Source organism: Setaria italica, chromosome III, assembly GCF_000263155.2.
Source record: "Setaria italica strain Yugu1 chromosome III, Setaria_italica_v2.0, whole genome shotgun sequence".
NCBI classification, from domain to species: domain Eukaryota; kingdom Viridiplantae; phylum Streptophyta; class Magnoliopsida; order Poales; family Poaceae; genus Setaria; species Setaria italica.
Genome location: NC_028452.1, coordinates 26,062,448 through 26,082,336, shown reverse-complemented (window position 1 = coordinate 26,082,336; position 19,889 = coordinate 26,062,448). Strand labels below are relative to the sequence as shown.

At 50.7% G+C, this 19,889-nt stretch overlaps 1 protein-coding gene across 1 annotated transcript; it reads left to right on the top strand.

The window, feature by feature from the left end:
• Positions 1–14,490: 14,490 nt before the first annotated feature.
• Positions 14,491–18,517, top strand: LOC101774836 (patellin-6). The gene is made up of 4 exons (XM_004962354.3): positions 14,491–15,491; positions 15,594–15,718; positions 15,812–15,953; positions 17,985–18,517. The coding sequence occupies exons 1-4, from the start codon at positions 14,721–14,723 to the stop codon at positions 18,243–18,245; spliced, it is 1,299 nt and encodes a 432-aa protein (XP_004962411.1). The 5' UTR covers positions 14,491–14,720; the 3' UTR covers positions 18,246–18,517.
• The last annotated feature ends 1,372 nt before the right edge of the window (positions 18,518–19,889 follow it).

Genomic DNA, 19,889 nt, shown 5'->3' with positions numbered 1-19,889 from the left:
AGATAAGCTAAGTAAAGTAAAATACAAGGAGAAGGATCAAGTCCCAGGGCCACCGTCTCCTGCTCCGGCCCTCAGATCCTGTCAGCGCGTCCACCGGGGGAGGGCGGCTGCCCTCGGATCCTGTCGACGATCTCCCCGGTGACCGTTGCCGCCAAACATGATGATGGTGTTCGATCATGGTGACTGTGCATGTCGGGAGGAGACGGCTGATCCTGTTATCTTGCTGATGGCCCGTGGGACACGGACGTCGCGTCCCTGTCGCCGGATGCGCGGGGCGCGAGAACAGGCGGGACTTCTTCCTGTGCCGGGCGGCGCAGGTCATGAGTGCCCTATAGCGAATCAGGGAGAGCCGCGGCCACTGTAGCCTGCGCTGTGCGGTCGCGCTTGGGTACTTGTGGCGGGTCACGTCGGGAGCGCGGGCGCCTTTTTGCGCGCCAGGGCCACGGCGCATTTATGGCGAGATCGGTAGGGGGCCCACAAGATCTTTCCAGTCTGCGCCCGAGGCGGATACTTGTCTTGTGGGCTCGGATTAATCCGACCCCCTATGCCCTGGGTCGGGCGAGGCGGAGTCTTGCGGCGAGGGGTCGGGCTCTCCCGACCCTGGGACCGCGGGTCGGGCGAGGCGGAGCCTGGCCATCAAGGGGTTGGGGGCATCCGACCCCGGGGCACTTGGTCGGGCGAGGCGGAGCGGGGCGCTCCCCTCCCATGTTGGGCCGTCGGCAGTCTTCTTTACCGCAGGTGGGCCTGGGCCTTCATGATTGATGTTTTAATGGGCATTAGGAGGTCATTTAATATTCCCCCCCAACACGACCAGAAAAAAGAGTTGGAAAAGCAGATAGAGCAATTCCGGAAAACATGCCTGCAATCTTTCAGTCGTACCAGGAGCGGGGAGACTGTCCAGAAAGCTCCTTTCCCAACTCCCCGCCAGATCACCATCGCCGAGGACTCAGGCAAGATATCCAATATGGTCCAACAGTCCGTCTACCAGGCCTTCATCGATCAATCCCCGGTGATGGCTAACACGGTATACAATGTTGTCATCAGCTCCCTGGCCAATGGCGTATCTCAAGGATATCAGGGGCCAGCATACGCCCCACCTATTACGGCCCCAGTCAGGAGCTTTCCAAGCACGTATCACTCAGCTCCTCAGCCGATGCCAACTCAACATGGAGGACACAATGCTTCACCACTTTCAATGCATCCAGGATATAGCTGTGCACCATACTTTCAGACACAAGCGCCACCTCAGCCTGCTCAGATTTCCTCCTTGCAATCATTGCCATCAAATTCAGCGCCTTGGGGGGCACCATCGACATCGGCTGCTCCGGATCAATCGGCCGGCTATGGAGGCTCTCCAATCCAGGCGCCATTCCAATCGGCCGTCCGGCTGACGGTTCCACAGTATCAACCTGCCACGTCAGAAATCGGCAGGGGGGCAGATACTGCGGAAGCGCTCCGAGGTGCGGCACCGATGATACTGTATGACGAGATGGCCGGTCCTATACGTCACCATATGCCAACCGCTCAGCCGACCATGTTACCTCAGAATCCGCCGCATACTTTGATTCATCACCCGGTCATCCCGTCGCCGATCCACCAACATGTGCCGATTCCTCAGCCGGTAATTCATCAGCAGCAAGTGGACTGGACGGCAAGGATAGCGAGAGTGATTCAAGATCAGTTCGGGTTGAAGCTGAAGGTACAAACTTACACGTACAGGACGCCATACCCACCTGCCTACGATCTGTTGCTGTTTCCCCATCAGTACAAAGTCCCCAACTTCACTAAGTTTTCGGGGCTAGATGACTCCTCAACTGTGGAGCACATAAACAGATTCATCATCCAATGCGGAGACGCAGCTACACAGCATGCTCTGCAGGTGCGTTTGTTCTCTTCGTCCCAGTCCGGGTCGGCTTTCCAGTGGTTTACTACGCTACCGCCCAATTCCATAGTTACTTGGGCCGACCTGGAGAAGCAGTTCTATAAATACTTCTACGCGGGAGTGCATGAGATGAAACTCTCATATCTGACCAGCCTCAGGCAAAGAAGCAACAAGCCCGTGACCAATTACGTGCAAAGGTTCAGGGAAGTTAGAAACAAATGCTACACCCTGGTCCTGACCGATGCACAGCTGGCCAACATCGCCTTCCAAGGCCTCCTGCCACATATCAAGGAAAAATATGCATCCCAGGATTTCGAAAGCCTGAGTCAGATCGTCCACCGATTGTCCGGACAAGAAGTACACCCCTTTGATCAGCGAAGAAATTTTTAGAAGAAAGTGGCATACTTAGAGCAATCTAAATCTGAGGAGGAAGCGGAAATTAGCCTAGCAGAGTGGGTTAAAGGAAAGAAACCAATATCGTGTCCTTTTGGGAAAAAGGAACCGGAGGCGTTCGGTTTTGACACGTCAAAGGCTGACAAAATTTTCGACCTACTTCTCCAGGAGGGGCAGATCAAGCTCTCACCATATCATACGATCCCGTCGGCCGAACAGCTAAAAAAGATGAAATATTGCAAGTGGCACAATGCCACATCCCATGACACAAACGAATGCAAGATCTTCCATCAGCAGATACAATTGGCCATCGAGCAAGGAAGGCTCAAGTTCGAGGTCCCGACAAAGCCAGCAAAGCCGATGAAGATTGATCAGCACCCTTTTCCCACTAACATGTTTGATACGGGGAGAAATGCACTTCAAACCAAGGTGCTGACGTCGGAATTGGCTAAAAAGAGTGGCGCTATGGACCCCAGAAATCAGGCTTCTATGGAGGATGTCAAGGGGAAGCGACGAGTCGACGACGAGGGTGAAGGATCGGAAAGGCCGCGCAGACCTGTTACTTCCCAATTCTTGCTCAACAAATATCAGCGGCAACAAGAAAGTTTGAGATATCGCGAAGAGATGATACGACGACACGAAGATCATTGGCGATGCCTGTTCTTTATCCATTGCTGGAAAAATAACCTCAGGTTGCCATCGGCTGATAATTGCCCGGAGTGCAGCGGTCCATATCGCAATAATCGCCCATTCAGGAGGTCTCGCTCCAGGGACAGAGGAACAAAGCCAATCAGCAGAAACTGACGCGAACAAGGAGATCGGCGCCTTTCGGTGCGTGATCGGCTGGGGGGCAGAATGGACCGATATGATCGGCCAAGGGATAGACGCGAGCAATATCATAGGCCAGGGGGCAGGTCTGATCAGCACGACCGACCAGGGAGCAGAGTCAGCGCACACGATCGACTAGAAGAGATGGCCAATGCTCGGCTGTCAGACGAAAATCCCCTGGGATAAGAGCCAGACTGGGAGCACGCCAGACCGCCGGCCAAACCGGTGAACCCCAGGTGGTGCCCTGATGGATTGACCAAATCCCAAAAACGAAGAATCCAACGCCTGCGCTAATGGGAACAACAGGAAGAAGAGCAGATGCAGATGGTGGATAAGAAGGATGACAGGTCTCGAGTCTGGCATCCCAAAAGAAACAACAATAAGGAAGATGGTAGCCACGAATCGGCAGCTGACGTCAGCATGGTGTTCATCTTGCCGATGGAGTTCATGGCTCCCGCCGATCGGTATGACACGACGAAGATGGAGGAACAGATGGCGCAATTGGCTTTGGAGCCAATGACAGCCACTTTTCAGAAACCCGAAGATGAAAAACGACAACACCTCAAGGCGTTGTTCCTCAAAGGGCACGTCAACGGTCGGCCCGTCACTAGGCTACTAGTAGATGGAGGCGCTGCAGTCAACATCATGCCGTACGCCATGTTCCGAAAGCTGGGCAAGAGCGACGAGGATCTAACCAAGACGGACATGATGCTCAAGGACTTCGAGGGTAACGTGTCTCCCACACGCAGGGCGCTCTGCGTCGACCTCACCATCGGCAGTAAGACCCTTCCCACTACTTTCTTTATTATTAATGGCAAAGGGTTCTACAATATGTTGCTTGGTCGCGATTGAATACACACAAACTGCTGCGTCCCGTCTACAATGCATCAATGCCTCATACAATGGGTCGGCGATGACATCGAAATAGTCACCGCCGATTCCGCTTACAGTGTTGCTGCGGCCGATACGCAACAGTGGAGTTGCGAACACGTCAAGTGCATATCCGGAAGAACTTGGGACACCGATTTCCTGAAAGTGTCCAATTTTGGCCTACAACCGATCCGAGCAGTCGGCTCTGAAGATTCAAATTAGATGGATCAGTTTGTCCGAGAAGATGGGAAGCTGGGGCATGGGTTTACGTCGGCCGATTCATTAGAGATGATAGATCTAGGTGATGGCACCAGACTGAGGCCGACGTACATTAGTGCTAACTTGGATCCAGAATACAAGTGCAAATTGATAAATTTATTGAAAGAATTTAAAGATTGTTTTGCTTGGGAATATCATGAGATGCTTGGTTTAGACCGATCCATTGTTGAACACCGGTTGCCTATAAAGCCGAGATATCGGCCATATCAGCAGCCCGCGCGACGATGCAATCCTAACATTCTACCTGACATACAGGCCGAAATTACAAGACTAATTGAGGCAAAATTTATTCAGCAATGCCGTTACGCCGAGTGGATCTCTAATATTGTACCCGTATACAAGAAAAATAGAAAATTGCGCGTATGCATTGGTTTCAGGAACCTTAATCAGGCCACGCCAATGGATGGGTATCTGATGCCGACAGCAGATGTGTTGATAGATGCCGCTGCAGAACATAAATTCATCAGTTTCATGGATGGAAATGCCGGGTACAATCAGATATTAATGGCCGAAGAAGACATCTCGAAAATGGCCTTTAGGTGTCCGGGCCACCTCGGTTTATTCGACTGGGTAGTAATGACCTTCGGATTGAAGAATGCCGGCGCTACATATCAATAGGCTATGAATTACATCTTCCACAAGCTCATCGGCGTCTTGGTAGAAATCTACATCGACGACGTTGTGGTCAAATCAAAAGGGCATCAAGAACATCAGGCCGATCTGCGAGAAGTATTGGAATGCACGAGGAAACATGGGTTGAAAATGAACCCGAACAAGTGTGCATTCCGCGTATCGGCCGGGCAGTTCCGGGGATTCATGGTCCACAAGCGCGGGATAGAAGTCAACCGGAAGATCATGGCGGCCATCAACAAGGTTATAGCCACACAGAACAAAACTGAGTTGCAATCTCTAATCGGCAAAGTTAACTTTATCAAAAGATTCATATCCAACTTGTCTGGACGTATTCAAGCCTTCACGCCGTTATTGAAATTAAAGCCCGACCAGGAATTTGTGGGGAGAGGAACATCGGAAAGCATTGGAAGACATCAAGCAATACCTGATCTCGCCACCTATATTAGTCCCACCACAAGCTGACAAGCTGTTCAGACTATACTTATCAGCCGACGAACGGGCTATCGGATCGGCACTGGTACAGGAGTTCGAAGGGAATGAACGGGTGATATATTATGTTAGCAAAAGACTTCTGGACGCCGAGACAAGATACTCACCGAATGCATAGTCGTATGCAAAGACGACATGGTAAAGTACATGCTATCATTGCCAATTTTGAAAGGACGGATCGGAAAATGGATCCTGGCTCTATCAAAGTTTGACCTAAGGTATGAATCGGCCAAAGCTATCAAGGGTCAAGTCATGGCCGACTTCATGGCCCAACACTACGGACCAGAGATCGCCATCGTGGAGCCGGCTCCATGGACTCTATACTTTGATGGTTCGTCATGTGGCGCCAGATCAGGAATCGGCATCGTCCTCATATCGCCTCGGGGGCAAGCTATGATTTTTCTCTGCTGATAGAAGCTTCCATGACCAATAATCAGGTGGAGTACCGAGCTGTCCTAAAAGGCATTCAATTATTGAGAGAGATCAAAGCCGATGCTATGGAGATTTTTGGGGATTCCATGCTCATCGTAGACCAGCTAACAGGAAGATCAGAATGTAAAGATGGCGTCCTGCGGATTTACTACAAAGATTGCCTCCAACTTTTAAAAGAGTTCAAGACTGCAGTTATTGAGCATATTCCCAGAGATTATAACGAAGAGGCCAATAGGCTCGTACAACACGCGTCCAGGTATCGGCCGATTCAGGACGCCCTGACTCTGGAACTCGCAGCCGACGATTGGCAAAAGGAGATCGCTGATTACTTAAGGGACCCATCCAAGAAAGTGGATTGGCGAGTACGTTTTCAAGCCACAAAGTACGTGCTACTCGATGATGATTTGTTTAACCGGATGATTGATGGAGTTCTGCTCAAATGCCTGGGGACAAAAGAGGCAAAGATCCTGATAGGAGAAATCCATGAAGGGGTGTGCGGAGCCCACCAATCGGCTCATAAAATGAAGTGGATGATTAGAAATAACGGATATTATTGGCCGACGATACTCGAAGACTGCTTCAAATATTATAAAGGTTGTCAAGACTGTCAGAAGTTTGGCAACGTACAACGTGCACTAGCATCGGCTATGAATTCGATAATCAAGCCATGGCCGTTCAGGGGTTGGGGAATAGACCTCATCAGACAAATTTATCCTCCTTCAAGTAAGGGGCACAAGTTCATATTGGTATGCACTGACTACTTTACCAAATGGGTGGAGGCAATCCCACTGAAGGTCGTGACATCGGCCGCTATGGTCGATTTCGTAAGAGTCCACATTGTTTATCGTTTTGGGATTCCTCAAACCATCACAACCGACCAAGGGACGGTGTTCACTTCGGGAGAGTTTGAGGAATTCACTATCGATATGGGGATCAAGTTGCTAAATTCTTCCCTATATTATGCTCAAGCTAACGGCCAAGCTAAATCGTCCAATAAGGGGATAATTAATTTAATCAAAAGGAAGATCGAAGAACAACCTAATAAGTGGCACTTGTGTTTAACCGAGGCTTTATGGGCTTACAGGATGGCCTGCCATGGGGCTACTAAGATATTCCCTTATCAATTGGTGTATGGTCACGAAGCAGTGTTGCCTTGGGAGTTAAGAACAGGATCAAGACATGCATCGCTTCAAGATCAGTTGACGGCCGACAACTATTCTTTGCTCAGCATCGAGGAGAATAAAAAGAGAGTAGCCAGGTGGCACGACAAGAAAGTCAAAGTCAAGCAATTCTCCCAAGGATATTTGGTATGGAAGTTGGTACTGCCGGTAGGGTTTAAAGATCCCAAGTTCGGTAAATGGTCGCCCACTTGGGAAGGGCCGTATAAAATTGGCCGATGCACTCCAGGAAACGCGTACATACTGGAGATGATCGAAGGAGAAGAATTCACAGGAGCCTTGAATGGGAGGTACCTGAAAAGATACTATCCTAGTATATGGGTCGATGCATAAGTAGTTACGGAGTATGTCAAGATGATGCGGCCAGCTCCTAGTAGATCTTGTAGCCGATGCAAGAACAACATCGCCTCGAGAACAAGACATTCGTTCAAGTCGGCCGATTTATTATTCGGTGCGAACGATAGGGTACATGGCCGACACGGTACAAGTCGCCCTTAGAACAAAAAAGTACCAACACACCTACTAACCATGCTTTTTCTTAATTTCCCTCCCTATCCGACCTAGTTCTATCAAGAGACGGATGCTTCTCTCCTCTACATCCTTCATCGTGGCTTCACCCTCGACTTGACGGGGAAGAGGATGGCTCCGGTCAAGCGGTGGTTGAGACGTTCCCGCTGCAGCATCTTCAAGGGAGACTGGGCGAGGGAGCAGATGACTCCTTTCTATTGGTGGCCGCCTAGAGCAGTTGGCGTCGATGTGATCCCAGATCCGCTTGACTTCTACAGGAACGTGATCCCTGAGTTCTTCACGGTGAGCTCTAATCAAATCCTTGTCCTCTTGCGACAATGGTTCATGGGAGTGCATGATCTTGATTGCCCATTCCAGTTCGGGACTAAGGCGTCTCGGCTAAAAAGAGATTGACAAAAGGCCGCTCGACATCAGAGTAATCATAATGTCGAACCATGGAATGCAGGACGAGGTAAGATCTCGTACCTGGTTGACAGAGGAGGAGGAAAAGGAAGAAGATGAAGAAAACATCTTGGTGATAGTCCGATGATATGAACTACCAGAGGAGAAGAGGACAAGCACGGCGAGTGCCCTTGAAAACAATACGGGGTCTCGTACTTATAAAGAGAAAAGGGGTGAGAGATTGGTAAGATGCGTCCCATCGGAGTAAAAGGGGAAATAAATGAAAAGCCGCCACAAAGGATGGGTCAGAGTTGGATTCATACGCCAAACGGACAAAAGGCTTTAATGTTTTTACAGGGTGGCCAGCTTTTTTACAGTTCATCCAAGGAGGGCATTAATGGCCGCAATCGCTCGTTGCCTAACTTGATCGGCCGAGTCTAAGATTCGCTGGTCGTCATCGGCCGATCCTGGGACTTCTAGCATGTGACGATGAAGTCTGATTGCTTTGTGGGCCAGGTTTTGTCTCTCTTGCTTCAGTTTAGCGATAATAGAGGGGAGGTCTTGGAGTCTTTTCTCTTCGATGGCTATGTCCCTGGTCACCTATTCCATCTCCTTGGCGAGCTCTGCCCTTCGGCGCTTGAGGCGATCTATGGCACCAACGATACCCGGGCGGGAATTTTCAAGGAAGTTGATCCGATGATGTACATCTTGGGCTCGGTGCTTGTAAGAATCTTCCTCCTCACGAGCCTTAGCCAGCTTGGCGCAATAGGCCATGTGGCGCAAAGCCCTGAACACTTGGATCCGCATTGATTCCATGTATGCGGCTGGCGCCAGGGCTTCTTCCGCCTCCTCTGGGACTCGGCCGCTGATATCACAAAAGAGCTGCCGAATCGACGAAGTGTCCTCCACCAATCGGCCGATGTCTTCTTGGAGGAGGGTCCGTATGTTCTCGAGTTTGGCACAGACATCATCAGGGACTGAGCTTAGGGTGACCTGACATGAGGCAACCTCCTCATCATCAGAAAGCTCGACCGCGAAGGAGAAGAGGCTGTTATTGGGGGTATCTTGTTCCTGCAGGAGAGTAAAATGATAAGCATCGATTAGCTGACAGTAATAGGAAAATCGGCCGATTTGGGTGACAAGTATCTTACCTCTTTGAAGCGGATCTCTTCTGTTTGTGTCAACGGGAGTGCTGCCCTTGGTTCGGGAGCTAGTGCGATCGGCTCATCGGAAGAGGAGGACTCGACGATTATTGGCGTCCTGCTTGGACCGGCCTCCTGGAAAAGTACAAGGGGCAAGTTCTTATGAGTATGATACAAATGTTTAGATCTGATGACTTGTTGTGATTGCCGTACCTCCGTGGTTTCCCGGGCCGATGGCTGTTGAGAAGGCACAATTGATGTACCAAGGGTAGCCTGCATCAAAATCGGTCAAGTTTTTGGTTAAGTATTAAAAATTGAATGAAGGGATTCTTTACCTCAGTGGGAGGAGCTACTGGTGCTCCAATTTCTGTTTGGGGCGTTGCCGATTGCTGCGTAGGCACCAGGGCGTCTTGTGCGGCCTGATATAAAAAGAGAAGTTAGTATCGGGAGAATACTCAGGAGGATGTGAATATGAGGTTACCTGGATGGCTTCCAATAGCAGTAATGCAGCGGCCGCCCCAACTTCCGTAGCAGCTTGGGGATCAACTTCCTCGATGACCGGGAGAATCGGCGCAGCCAAAGATTCCCCCGATACCGCCGCAGGCTGATCGGCCGATTCCGTACGGGCGTGCACTCGGCGGCTTGTCTTCTTTACGGCTTTCTTCGGCGTCTGTTTCAATCGGCCGGTGGTGATGTCATCGATGGTCAGGGCGTGATGGCTGATGAGTGGGCATTCCGTGTACGGGTAGCGGTTTTCTATCGGCCTGCCACTCCGGCTGCGTTTTGGGGGAAGTTGACTCCCGGACTATAAAAGAAAGCAAGAGTTAGCGACAAATTTGTGGTATAAGAAAGAAAATAACATCAAAATCGGCCGAAGAAAAAGCAGTACCTCTGCACTCGGGTTGATGTTCTCAGGATCCAGATCATTGTAGTATGTCGCGGGAGACACACAAAATAGGTGTTGCTTCCATTCTGCCCACCATAATTTGAATGGTTGGACAGCGAAAGGACCTACTATCCAGTCGTTCAAATCGATGGTTCTAGAATCAGGCACTCGGTCGCACAGCTGACTGTAGTCAAGGCCCTTGGTGAGCCCATCTAGGAATTGCACGCGACCGGCGAAATAGACTCGAATCGGCAGTTGACCTAGGCCGAACTGCCGTGCCGCAGCTGATAGGTTATAAAATTCATAAGTAGGGGCATCCTTCCCTGAGAAAAAGTTCGCCGGTAAGATCCCCGGTTTAATCAAGACGTCCATAAGGTCATTCTCAAAGGTGTTGGTCGTCGAATCATAATAGAAAGGGAGTTCAAACAGTGGCTCTGCCCTCTGATACGGGTACCAGCTGGTGGTTTCTTCACTGAAGCCGTTGTAAAAACATCTGAAATATTCGGCTACCGGGGAAGATTGATGCTACCTCACCGAAAGAAGTGCATCGGCGCCGTACAGTGGGGTTTTCTTCCGATTCAATGTTGCAGAAGGTCATGTGCTCCACCCGATCGCTGAGAGATCTTGCTCATATACAAGTTGAGCCAGAGGTTGATGAACCACCAGGGGCCACCTGGGTTTCCAATCGGGTCTCCCTTGGATAGTTTGACACCGATTTGATGCAGCATGTGATAGGTCAATCCCAGCAGATGTTTCCCGAGGGGGACGGAGGCTCCTCTCGATAATGCTTCGGCTAAAGCCTGTGTGTTGGAAGACGGACCGACTACCCTGCCGCTGAAAAGATGTTTCTCCAACCACATCATCAGGAAGGCCGCGTACTCTCTCTCTGAAACGGCCCCGGTCTTCATGTTGTTCTTGATGTACCCCTTCCACCCGCCGATTGCTTTTGTCTCCAACCGATAGGTTGGCTTGACCAGATAATGGAAGGGGGTGTCAGGAGAAGAAATGTCAAGGCCGGTCAACATTACCACGTTGGCCAGAGTGGGGGTCATAGGCCTATGGCTGAAGAGGAAAGCATTGAGGGCGTCGGACCAGAAGTAGGAGGCTGCCATCACCAAGGGCTCATTCCTCTCCATCTGAGATAGAGAAAGATTGATACACTGGCCGATTTTTCGTTCGTCCCATTGAACCCTTTTGGAGTTGGCTATCCTTTGGTACCACTCTTTCCAACCCGGGGTTTCATTCGCCCAAGATCTAAAGGTGCCTAACCACTGATCCAATTCCATTGGGGATTGTTTACATGGTATTCTGTGAGTTTCTAAGTTTATCAGATCATTTGGGTCTGGACTCCCCATAGGGCCTAAGCAAATAAGACTGAGAACTTCGGAAAGGTGAATGGTGATTTGGTGCCTAACCGCCTAAAAAAGTAATAAGGAAAGAACTAAGAATGGATCTAAAAGTCAATGCCTGGGCGGTAAAAGTAAAAAGAAAAGTTCCGAGTAAATACCTCTGGGATGAAGGTCATCGTTGCTGACGGGGCTGCTGGTGGAGCTACCGCCGCCGAGGCCGCCGGTGGGACCCCTGTCGTTGATGGAGCTGCTGCCGCCGCCGATGGAGCTGCTGCCGCCGCCGATGGAGCTGTCGCCGGAGTTTCTGTTGCTGGAGGGGTTGCCGATGGTGTCACCATTGGGAAGATGAGGCGGAATGCGAATGAACTGGGGGGTCGTCGGAGGATTTACTTAGAAGCCAAGAGGGCACCGGAAGAAGATGGAAACTAGTGCGCCAAAGAAAGGAAGTTCCTAGCTTGTGAAGAGGAAGTGCAGGACGTGCCAGTATTTAAGGACGGTCCAAGAAGGGGTAAAGGCGGGATTTTTACCACACTGTGTACACGAATTTCGAGGGAGTGGTTGCCTCAGGCGCCCATTTCGAAACGATTGCAATCATCATGTAGGAGATCGCGAAACGGAAGGATATTTTTAATGCGTTTGTTTTGGAGGAGAAGTTGAAAAGGAATTTCGAAGTAAAAGCTATGTTTTACTCCGAAACTGGGGGGCATGTGTTGACGCCAGATTTCGACACGTATGGAATCGGCGTCAAGAAAGGAGAAGACTGGCTGATGCGGCAGATTGGAAGGTCACGATTGGGAATCGGCCGATTGGTGCTACAGTTGGGGATCGGCCGATTGGCGCTATAGTATTTTGGCAGACGGAGTTGGTGGAGATCGGCCGATTGAAAGGCTGGAGCAATTGGGCCAATATGGGCTTAAAGTGGATTAGAGAAAGAAGATTGAGGAAGATTGGCCCACGGGAATACAATAACCAACTCCGATACGAGTTGTACTTGTAAATATTCGTTTTCGTTTAAAATTAGAGATAGATCCTAGTCGGTTAGGAAATTGGTTGTAACAGGCTATAAATAGCCATCTTTAGAGATTTGTAAACAACACATCAATCAATACAACAATCTACTATTTCCTCGTACTTTACTTTCAAGTCGGCAACTTCGCCAATACTTTTCCTCTTTCACGAGTTCGTACGGGTTGGCAGGGATGCGTCGACATGATCTCCGGCCGATTCTATAAGTTCTATTTAGCGAGTAATATCTAAGCTTTAACTTCGGGCGCATCGCTGTAGTTTCGTTTAGATTTATTCACATGTTATCGATATTTACTAGAATTATAGGTTTTACGTGTTGTTCTAGTTCTATCACCAGTTATCCAGCTTGAGATTTGAGCTGTCGACTTTGTTATTGTTATTTTCATTCATTATTATCATATAGACGATTAGATCTGTTTCAAGTGTTGTTTTTGTAGCATTATTTAGTTCATTCTAGTAGTTTTCTTTACAATCGCTACGTGATTGTCGGTTGTATTATAGCCGATTACCTTTTTATAGCAAATCGGCCGATTCACTGATACGCTCCTCGAGATCGGAACTTTAGCCGATCGCAACCCCTGGAATTTGACACGTTTTCCTCCTTGCCAATCAACAGGTCAGATTAGCTGGCACGCCGTGCGAACCGCACTAGGACGATCACCCGAACAGGAGCTAAGCAGATTCTCCCAGGTCGTGTGTCCGACGCTGAGGGTCAATCGGCTGACTTTTAGCGCCAACAGTATTCATATGGATGAGTATGCATGTGTTTGTGAGCGTCTAGTGTACTGCTATACAGGAAAAAAAAGTTACTAGGGGAGCTAGGCAGCTGTTAAACTAGTTGCCCTCAAAAACTACCAATGGCAGCTGTTAACCAAGTCCCATGAAATCCATGGAACTTGCATTGAGCATGTTATGATTTCATGGCAAGGCACATTTATTATAGTACAATGCAAAAATTAAATAATTTAGGCTATCTATAAAACTGTGCAATGAAACTATGCACCGATGGTAACGGTGCCATGAAACCATGCACTTATGTAATTTTGCTCCTGGTATGTCAGGACCTGTGCTGTAACAAAGGGCTCGTTTGGTAGGGCTCCGGGAGCGGCTCCTCGAGCGGCTTCTCCCAAAGCCCTACCAAAGGACGCGCGCGCCGCAAAACGGCTCCGGCTTCGGTGGCAGAGCCCCGCAAATCGCGCTCTCTGGAGCCCTTTCGAGGAGGCGGAGCCAAAAAAATCGGCTCCCGCGGCTCCTCCTCGGCCGTTTCCCACGCTTGCCCTCGAGGAGGGCCCGCAGGCAGGCCAGGCGACGGGGAGCTGGCCGGCACGGCGACGGGGGACCCGAGGGCCAGGTGGCGACTCGAGGCGGCGCGGCGACGGGAATGGCAGTGGAGCTCAATATTGGCGGCGAGCTGAGGCGGAGCAGCGCCAGGGACCCAAGGTCCGGGTGGCGACGGGGAGCGGGGCGGCGACGGGGGGCGGGGCGGCGACGGTGGGCCGGGCGGCGGGTGAGGAGAAAGCGGTGGAAGCCAGAGGAGACGGGAAAAAGATAAGGCAGAAGGAGATGGGGAGCACGGAGGAAAAGGAGATGGGGAGCACGGAGGAAAAAGAAAAGGGGAAGGAAAAAAAAGAAAAGGTGAAGGGAAAAAAGAAGAAAAAAAGAAAAGGAGAGAGAATCCCTTTTCATTTATTTTTTTTAATACAAATGGACTTAAATTATAAACTATTATTAAACATTCGATTCATCTATTAAAAAAATATATATCCAAGGGCATATAGGACATTTGACCTCTTATATCCATAGCTAATAATATAGGAGAAGCCGTTTTGCCAAACACCTTCGAAAACGGCTCCATCAACATCAGAGAAGCCGCTCCATCAGAGGAGCCGGAGCCGGAGCCGTTTTAAGAAGAGCCGGAGCCCTACCAAACTGGCCCAAACTCTTTCGATCAATGGAATATGTAGGTGGGGACCTTCCCCCGGTATTGTTTGGAAAAAAAACCATGCAGTCAGACTCGCCTTAGCAGGTTTTACTCTTGTTTGGGAACCACAGAGAATTCTCTCCAAAAGATTGGAGGGGTAATGCTGTCAGTGTCAACTCTAAAACAAGCCCCCCTCCCGGTCATATTTTTCTCGCGCGCTCTTAAAATCGGCGGCGCGGGAGAGCGGGGGGCCGGCCGCGCGCAGCATCCAGTGAGCCAGCGCGCAGCTCCTACTCCTCCGGCCCCAACCCCACGCGCGGCGCGGCCATCATAACGCTCGCCTCACGCCTCCGCTCGCTCCACTCCAAAATCCTCCTCCTCCTCCCATTTCAAAACCTCCTCCTCCTCCACCATTCCCGCAGAGGCCCTGCTTGTCACCTTCCCAATCCTCCCTCCCCTCACCCTCCCCCACACCTAGCAGGAGTCAGGAGTCAAGAGAGGCCATGTCTCCCACCACCACCCCGTCCCCCGCGCCCGCCGCGGCGCCGGCGCCCTCCTCCAAGGGCGCCAAGCGCAGCCTCATGTCCTCGCTCATGGACGCCACCGCGCTGCTCCGCTCCGCCTCCTTCAAGGAGGACTCGTACGTCGCCGCCGCGCTCCCGCCCTCCGAGCTCCGCGCGCTCGCCGACCTCAAGGCGCTGCTCGCCACGCACCCAGACCCAATCTCCATCTGGGGCGTCCCGCTCAACCCCCAGTCCCCTCCTCCGGCCGCCGCAGCCGACGGCACTGCCGCCACTCCTGCCGCCGACGAGCGCGCGGACGTGGTGCTCCTCAAGTTCCTCCGCGCGCGCGACTTCCGCGTCCGCGACGCGCACGCCATGCTCCTCCGCTGCGCGGCGTGGCGCGCCGAGTTCGGCGCCGACGCGGTGCTGGACGAGGACCTGGGCTTCAAGGACCTGGAGGGGGTGGTCGCCTACATGCACGGCTGGGACCGCGACGGCCACCCCGTCTGCTACAACGCCTACGGCGTCTTCAAGGACCGCGGCATGTACGAGCGCGTCTTCGGCGACGGCGACCGCCTCGCGCGCTTCCTCCGCTGGCGCGTACAGGTCATGGAGCGCGGCGTCAGGGCGCTCAGCCTCAGGCCGGGGGGCGTCAACGCCATTATACAGGTCACCGACCTCAAGGACATGCCCAAGCGCGAGCTCAGGGCCGCCAGCAACCAGATCCTCTCGCTCTTCCAGGACAACTACCCGGAGATGGTGGCGCGCAAGGTACCAACCCCCCTGGCCCCTGCATTTCGTCGAGCACCAGGCTTGCTTGTGGCTTCTCTTTCCTTGCTGCGTTTCGTATTCCTGAGCTACCCAATAATGCAGGTGTTCATCAACGTGCCGTGGTACTTCTCCGTGCTCTTCTCCATGATCTCGCCCTTCCTCACGGAGCGCACCAAGAGCAAGTTCGTCATCGCGCGCGAGGGCAACGTCGCAGAGACGCTATACAAGTAATTCTACTTCAGATTTCCTTCTTCTCTTCTTGGGCGCACCAGTGAAACCAGCAATGCTAATGCTAATGCTCCTGTAAAAATCCACCGCAGGTTCATCCGGCCGGAGCTGGTGCCGGTGCAGTACGGCGGGCTGAGCCGCGCCGGCGACCTCGAGAACGGCCCGCCCAAGCCGGCGTCCGAGTTCACCATCAAGGGCGGCGAGAAGGTGTTCCTGGAGATCGACGGCATCGAGGTATGTGCCGCAATTTTGCCTTTCGTTCGTTCTCTTTTGCATTGGGAACTCAAGACGGCACTTTCAGATTGTTGTCATGACTGCAATTTCGTATCCCTAGTTCAAATCTGCGTGTGTAGGTACAAACAAATTCAGATTCCAGTGGGCGCAAAGAAACCACATATCTAATTAAACTAGCAGTATTTTCGGATCACTTCTAATTTGGCCTATGCATCGCTTTCATCTGCCATTCTCCGCGCTGCCAATTTTGGGGGTTAAAAAACAATTGCATCACCACCTTCACCAGCGTGCTTTACTGAGCAAAGATCAGACGAGGGCACAAGAACAAGGCTCGTCGAGCTTTGTTTCCGGCTTTCGCCGTGTCCTAGGTTGCTTGGTTCTTCCAGCTCTTTCTGCTGACCATTTTTACTTTAATCTTTCCGTGATGTGACACGCCGTACTACGAGTGTATTCGGATGAGGTAATGCTAATGCAGTAGTAGTAGAATACACGAACGTATTTTTTTAAGTAGAGTTGTCAGCGGCGCAGGTGCATGTGAGGACCGTGGAGTCCTTTTTTTCGACTGAAATCTGTGGTGTGGGAGCTGTCCATCGGCTCGTCGCTGGGCACGCTGCAAAAGCAGAGAGGACTTTGAGCCCAGTGTTGTGTTCTTGCACCGCCCCTGCCTTTTACCAGTAAACACTGCTCACTGGAGCAGAGCTGCCGCCGCTGGAACCGCTGCCTAACCCTGCGAGAAACTGACACGGGCCATGGCTGCCCGTTTCCTGGGTGCCTTCCAGTTCCTCCTGTGTCCGGTTCACATGAAGAGAGAGGTTTCTTTTGAAGAGCTCACATGACAAGAGAGGGCGAGAGGGGGAGAGAAGCTTGCCATTAGCCGTTTCACACAGCTCACGCACAACCAACTGGTCGCCATTGCATGTGAGGAATCCCTTCATGTAGCTTGGGTTTGATGAATCTTTGCAGCCACCTGCACGGCTGCACGCCATTGCTGTCCTTGACCTCGTATGCGGACGATGCAGCAGCAGGGCGAAGTTAGAGAGGGTAAAAAGTCGGGCGCCACAGTACGCTCAGCACAGTGCACACCCCAGGCAGTGCGCCTTTTTGTAGCTTTACTTTAGTTTGCAGCTCACGCCACGGCGCGAGTTTCCACGCGCTGTCGCCTCCTCTGCGCTTGGCTCATACGGGGTGCCTAGCCTCTCACTATTTTTTTACCCCTAGTACTAGCACGTCCTAGCGGTAGCAGGCAGGCACAGGCAGGGTATGAATACAGTAATGCTCTTGGTGAGCTACTGAGCTTTGCGTCTAGGGCCATGTTTAGTTTCCACCAAAATCCCAACTTTGACACTATGCAAAAAGAAGATTCCCTCCCCATCACATCAAACTTGCGATACATGCATGGAGTACTAAATGTAGATGAAATCAAAAACTAATTGCACAATTTTGTTGTACTTTTCAAGACGAATCTTTTGAGCCTAATTAGTCAATTTTTGGACAATAATTCACAAATACAAACGAATTGCTACAGTTGCGCATTTATGACAAACTCCCAACTTTGACACTCCCAAATTGGGAACTAAACAAGGCCTAGAAGCTTTTCTTTTGTTTTGCCTGATTGGGGTCTAAGCTGGACATTACTGAAAGTGCTTCCTTATTTATTAATCTTGCTACTGCTGTCAAATGTCAGTTCACTTTACCCTCTGTAAAAGTTGAGCACTGTGTTGGATTCTCATTCTGGTAAGTATGTACTCCATGCCAATGCCCATGTGAGTCCTGCACGTGGTAGGGGCCCCGTGCGGAGAAACTACCGCTATCGCTGGCTTCATGCCAAGATCAACACGAATTGTCTGATGTCCAGAAACGAACAACCAAACGCAAATATTTTGTTTTGCAGGCATAAGCAAAATGTAAAGTTTGGTGTCATCCAACATATCGAATGAGACATGTCAATCTGCATTATTAATCCCTGCATTAGTAACACGGTGTGATCATCGTGAAGCTTCTTCGCTGAGCCATTTGCCCGTGCGATTTCAGGCCGGTGCGACAATAACGTGGGACCTGGTGGTCGGCGGCTGGGACCTGGAGTACGGCGCGGAGTACGTGCCGGCGGCGGAGGAGAGCTACACGCTGTGCGTGGAGAAGACGAGGATGGTGCTGGCCACCGCCGAGGAGCCCGTGCACAACGCCTTCACGGCGAGGGAGGCCGGCAAGATGGTGCTGTCCATCGACAACTCCGGCTCCCGGAAGCGGAAGGTCGCCGCGTACCGGTACTTCGTGCGGAAGCCATCGGCGTAGTTGCGCTCTGCCTTCTAGCGCGGTGGCCGGCGGCTCTCCGGCCGGCGGTGGCGACGGGAGCCTGACATGGGACGGACGGCGAACTGCTTGCTTGCTTGGGCTTGTTGTGGTCTTGTTGGAGGGGAGAGAAGTTCAGTTAGGGCTGTTTAATTACTACTAGTGCTATAATGACATGCATGTATTATGCCATATGTAGAATATAATGTAAGAGCTGTTGGACTTTTGTCATCACCGCCGTTATAAAAGCTAATGAGTTCAGTTTTTTTGGGTAATTCCATCTTGGTTTACAGTTGCAGAATGCTTTGGATTCCTCGAGCGAGCTTGGACTTTGGAGTGTACTACTATGGTTGTTTCCGAGTACCATTTTGTCGCGTGGCCACCAATTAAAATACTCAATTTTAGCCTTCTAAAGCATTCTCTGAATTCTACTGATACAATTTTACGTTATTTCAAAACTTTTTATTTACACCTTTTGAACTGTTCTGAATTCTGATATACAGTTTTTACTGATATTGTGACGATACAAGAGGTTGATGAAAGGCTGACAAAGTAGAGAATCCACTGCTAGTCTACAAAATGCTTTGGATTCCTGCGGATGCTGGAATGTACTATGATTGTTCGGGATGACCGTAAGGCGTAAGCTGGTGTAACCTTCAAGGGAAATATTCACTAATGATATCGGTAAAAATAAAGGTGCTCCTTTTGTAAATGTATTTGCACTTTTTACTAGTGTTTGTGCCAATACTAAAAGGTGAATACTCAAACAAAGGTGACTTATGTACCATAAGATATTGTTTAAGCAAAAGCAATACATTCCCATGGAGGATTACTAGACAACCATTTAAATTATCTTCCTGCATAGTTACAGACGGGGGGTGTTTGGCAGGGAGGGGCTAAATTTTAGCCCCTGTCACATCGGATGTTTGGACACTAATTAGGAGTATTAAACATAGTCTAATTACAAAACTAATTGCACAACCCCTAGGCTAAATCGCGAGACGAATCTATTAAGCCTAATTAGTCCATGATTTGACAATGTGGTGCTACAGTAACCATTCGCTAATGATGGATTAATTAGGCTTAATAGATTCGTCTCGCGATTTAGCCTATGGGTTCTGCTATTGGTTTTTTAATTAGCTCATATTTAGTCCTCCTAATTAGCATCTGAACGTGTGATGTGACAGGGCTAAAGTTTAGCCCCTGACATCCAAACGCCCGTGCGTGCTCCTGTACAACCACAATGGCCTCGATCACTTTCTGCCGCAAAGCTAGGGTTTTAGATTAGGATAAGGAGGGTTCTTGAGCAAGGGGAACCAGCTAATCAGGCATGATTTTTTTACATTGGCCGAAGAGCCTAGAGGATGCTGTGATAGCGTGGTCCTAAACTACTACTAGGGAGTGCTGGTCCCGGTGTTTGTGTGTGAAGAAGCAAAACTGTCGATCGTCGCAGGGCAGGCAGATGTCGCCGGTCAGATGGTCAAGCGCTCTTCCTGCTTTATCTTTTCGTTCTTTTCGGGAACACTGCCAGTGTCTCGAAATAAAGCTGCCTCCTTACCCTTGGCCCTGGCCCTCCTTGCCTCTCATTCGTCTTGGGTCCGGCCCGGGAAACACAGTGGGCGGTAGACTGCAAATGTTTGGGGGTCA

Bases quoted from the DNA above. Each gene is read 5' to 3' on its own strand.
- LOC101774836 (XM_004962354.3), top strand. From the start codon at position 14,721: ATGTCTCCCACCACCACCCCGTCCCCCGCGCCCGCCGCGGCGCCGGCG. The intron at 15,492-15,593 runs GTACCAACCCCC...CCAATAATGCAG, and splicing joins CGGAGATGGTGGCGCGCAAG to GTGTTCATCAACGTGCCGTG. The intron at 15,954-17,984 runs GTATGTGCCGCA...GTGCGATTTCAG, and splicing joins TGGAGATCGACGGCATCGAG to GCCGGTGCGACAATAACGTG.